At 39.6% G+C, this 3956-nt stretch overlaps 1 protein-coding gene across 1 annotated transcript in view; it reads right to left on the bottom strand.

Annotated features, from left to right (window-relative positions):
* The window catches only part of LOC119424903 (carnitine O-acetyltransferase), a 73581-nt gene that overhangs the window by 34645 nt on the left and 34980 nt on the right, over nt 1-3956 (bottom strand). Inside the window, exons 4-6 of the mRNA XM_037692414.1 lie at nt 2498-2551; nt 2258-2423; nt 2016-2190 (exon numbers count right to left, since the gene is read on the bottom strand). Coding sequence (XP_037548342.1) covers nt 2016-2190; nt 2258-2423; nt 2498-2551 — 395 coding nt within the window. The remainder of the gene's footprint in view (nt 1-2015; nt 2191-2257; nt 2424-2497; nt 2552-3956) is intronic.

Raw genomic sequence — 3956 nt, forward strand, 5'->3', positions numbered from 1 at the left:
TGTGATCAGCTGGTTTTGGTTGTCAGCAGCAAAACTGGTTGATCCACTCTGAGACGGTGCTATTTAAGAGACAAAGCTGAATACAGTTCCTCAGACTGAGGAAGTCTCTCGGATGAGAGACAAAATGTTTCTAACTGTTTATGTTGATTTGCTTAGTTTTTTTTTTTTTTGAATGTCCAGAGGACCAGATTTAACTTTTTTAGATTTTTTTCTACCTGGATTATTGAGCATGCATCAGGATAGAAGTATTGTAGTTCTCTCTAATGATAGAAAATTTCTAAATTCTTCTGCCCTTCATATTATTTACTGTTCACTTATTTTGCCATATCCAAGTTACTGTGTGGAAATTTGGGGCAACACTTACAAAACTTCACTTCAACCATTATGCACATTGCAGAAGAGCCATTCGAATAGTTCACAAGGTTGATTTTTAATGTCATACCAACAATTTATTTATAGATTCTTATTTCCTGAAACTCACAGATTTGGTAGAGTTTCAAACTGCACTATTTATGTATAAAGTTAGAAACAAACTATTACCAGAAAATATTCAAAAATGATTCTGGAGATATGACTATAGAGAAAACCTAAATTTCAGAACTTTGAATGTTAGAACAACAATGAAAAGAATGTACTTTTCTGTCATTGGTGTGAAGATCTGGAATAAACTCACCAAAGAGTTGAAGCAAAGTCCAAGCATGAGGTGTTTTAAGAAAAGACTCAAAATGGTTATTATTCAAAAGTACAAGGATGAACAGGGGTGATGAATTGGCTGGTAATTATAGAACTGTGGATTAATTGGGCAATTGGGTGCTGGTTTGTGTATGTGTATGTAAACATATGTGGGTGTGTAAATAGGTATATATTATCTATGTATTTATGCAGGTAGATGTGTATGTATATCTATGTGTGTATATATTACTTTCATCTGGTCCAGAAAATAGTATTATAGTTATTATTATTATTATTACTTTTTTTTAATTATTATTACTTTTGGAAAGGATACTGGCAACAGGAAGACTATTTATGCTATGAATTAATGAATGGAAAAGGGGTATGATTATATAAGTTAAACTTCATCATACTCCTTTTCAGACTCAGTCACCAAAAAAGTGAAGCATTTACATGTATTTGAGTATATAAAAATTGAGTATGTATATTTAATAATAAGATATTGTATTTACACTTAGAAACATGAAAGTCTTTATTATTATGTTTTGTTGGTGAAATGTCTGTCTGAAATAAAATTATCAATTCAATTCAATTCAATTTAACTGGGACCCTGTGTACATAATCTCACCACACACGTGGTGTGTATGACAATAAAACTCTCTGACTGACTGACTTTAAAACTAGGAATAAAAAATACATGTGTTAGCAGGATTTAATTCTAATTTTGAAACTTATCCAACATAAATAAAACTTACTTTAAGTTGCTTTTTTGGACATGCATGCATATATTTGTACAACTTGTACTTGCCTGTAGAAAGAAGATTATTACAGACTCATATAAAATCAATAATGATGATGATATCAGAACGGGATTGGTATCGGCCGATATCCATGAAAAAATGGATGTGGATGTGGATCGGTCCCTAGTTAAAAGTAGCCAAAAGCCAGTCAAAAAGACTAGCCAAAAGCATCCAAAGGCTCGTCAACAGTAAAGTCAAGTCAAGTCAAGTCAACTTTATTTATAGAGCACATTTAAAACAGAACCTGTTATCAAAGTGCTTAACAACAACAACAACAACAACAACAACAACAACAACAACAACAACAACAACAACAACAACAACAACAACAACAACAACAACAACAACAACAACAACAACAACAACAACAACAACAACAACAACAATCAATGAGTAAATTAAAGAGAAAAATATATAAACATATATATAGGAGGAGTCTGGAGTCTGAATCATGACTGACCTCTACTGGTGAAGGAGGAGAACTACAACAAACAGTTCAGACTTCTTTAGCTCGGGTCAAAAGTCAGAGGTCAGTGAATTCACCTTTCATAAGGTTCAGGTAAGCTTTGCCCCAAATGTCTCGATGCAGAGTGGTGAGGATGCCGACGGGCTCGGCGCTGGTCTCCTGCGCAGCACTGCAGATCCTCTCCAGCTGAATGCACAGCTGATCTGAGGACAGCGGCGACCCGTCGCTGTTGTACACATTTAGCTCAAAGAACTGAGGAACAAAAGCCAAACATCAGGCACCAGCAGGTGGATCCTCAGAAAATTGAGGCTCTCCTCACCTGGAAGTTGTTAACCACAGTGATGTGTTTGGGCGGCAGCGAACTCTTGGCGTGATTCACCACCGAGTCCCTCTTCAAGCCGGGGATCCGGCAGGACGAGAGCACCTCGTAGTACTGGTTCATGCACAGAGGCTGCCCTCCCAAGAACTCCACTGGGAGAGTCTCACTGGAACACAAACCGGGTCAGGATTTAAACATTGAGGGAACCAGGAACAGGACCAGGATGAGGAGCGGACTCACTTGTCGATCATCGCCTTGAAGTCGAGAACACCAGATATGAGTTTGGCAGCAAACCTAAACCAAACAAACAGAACCGGACTGTTAGGACCGCTGGGAATATTTATATGCAGGTTTAATTAAATAAAACATATAAGTAGGGCTGCAACAACGAATTTCGTTATCGATTTGTTGTGTCGCGCGATTATGCATTGTTGTAGCGACTGTCAAAGAGAGTCGCTGAGCAGCTGAGTAGGGGAATCATTTGTTGACGCGCCAGCTGATTAGATCTTACATCCACTTGATTTTATTGTCATGCAGAACGTCAGTGAATTACAATAATCCGTGTCCAAGGGCATCATTAAAACGGATCCGCCGGTTTAAACAGTGATCAAAGACAAAATCCATACACGCTTAAAGCGGCGGATCCGTTTTAATGATGCCCTTGGACACGGATTATTGTAATTCACTGACGTTCTGCATGACAATAAAATCAAGTGGATGTAAGATCTAATCAGCTGGCACGTCAACAAATGATTCCCCTACTCAGCTGCTCAGCGACTCTTTGACAGTCGTTACAACATTGTCAGCAAAAAGTAGACTTCCCCCATCACCCACTCGCCACAATCCCCTCCCAAGTGAGCAACAGGTGATCTATAATCACTACCAACACCACGTGATCCCGTGCTGCACCTATCCACAACATGCATCTTTCACGGCGCTGCAGAGCCGTTTCGTTTTGTTCACAGGCAGTTCATTGTCAATGCTGACTGACTGAATAAAGTTTGAAAAAAAAAATCTCTGCAGCGCGAGTTGAACAGAGCGAGGGGGGAGCAAAGCAGAGTCTGTTTTCAAAGGAAATTTAAGTAAATTTTACAAATGACCAACGCAGCGAAAACTGTTCGACCCAAGTCCTCCAAAGTGTGAGAGAACTTCACAAAGATTAAAAATGATAAACATGCAGCTTTGAAAATCGCCGACATGACACGGGAGAACCACGGAGATGAAACCTAAACATGTCGGAGTCACGAGGAGGAGGAAGGAGCTGCAGCTGATACATGTCTCACTCCCAACTCGTGTTGCAGGTAAGTCTCTACAATTTAACACATTCACATTAACACATAACACATAACACATTAACACAGGAAGTCCAACATTTTACTGACCACATCAACTCTGTGGATAAATACATCAAGTTCACACGAGAAGATGTAAAAAATGGCAGGTTGGCTTTCTTGGACTGTGAGGTCTCAGTCTCTGATAGAGGACATTTGCAAACTGAGGTGTACCGCAAACCCACCCACACAGACCAGTATTTGCAGTTTGACTCCCATCACCCTTTGGAGCACAAGTTAGGAGTCATCAGGACTCTGTACCACAGAGCAGACAGCATCCCCTCTAGCTCAGGAGCCAGGCAGAAGGAGAAATCCTACACAAGACAGGCTCTAGAGCAATGTGGATATCCTAACTGGGCCTTCCTGAA

The sequence above is a fragment of the Nematolebias whitei genome, chromosome 18 (assembly GCF_014905685.2).
Source record: "Nematolebias whitei isolate Nwh7 chromosome 18, NemWhi1, whole genome shotgun sequence".
Classification (NCBI taxonomy): Eukaryota; Metazoa; Chordata; class Actinopteri; order Cyprinodontiformes; family Rivulidae; genus Nematolebias; species Nematolebias whitei.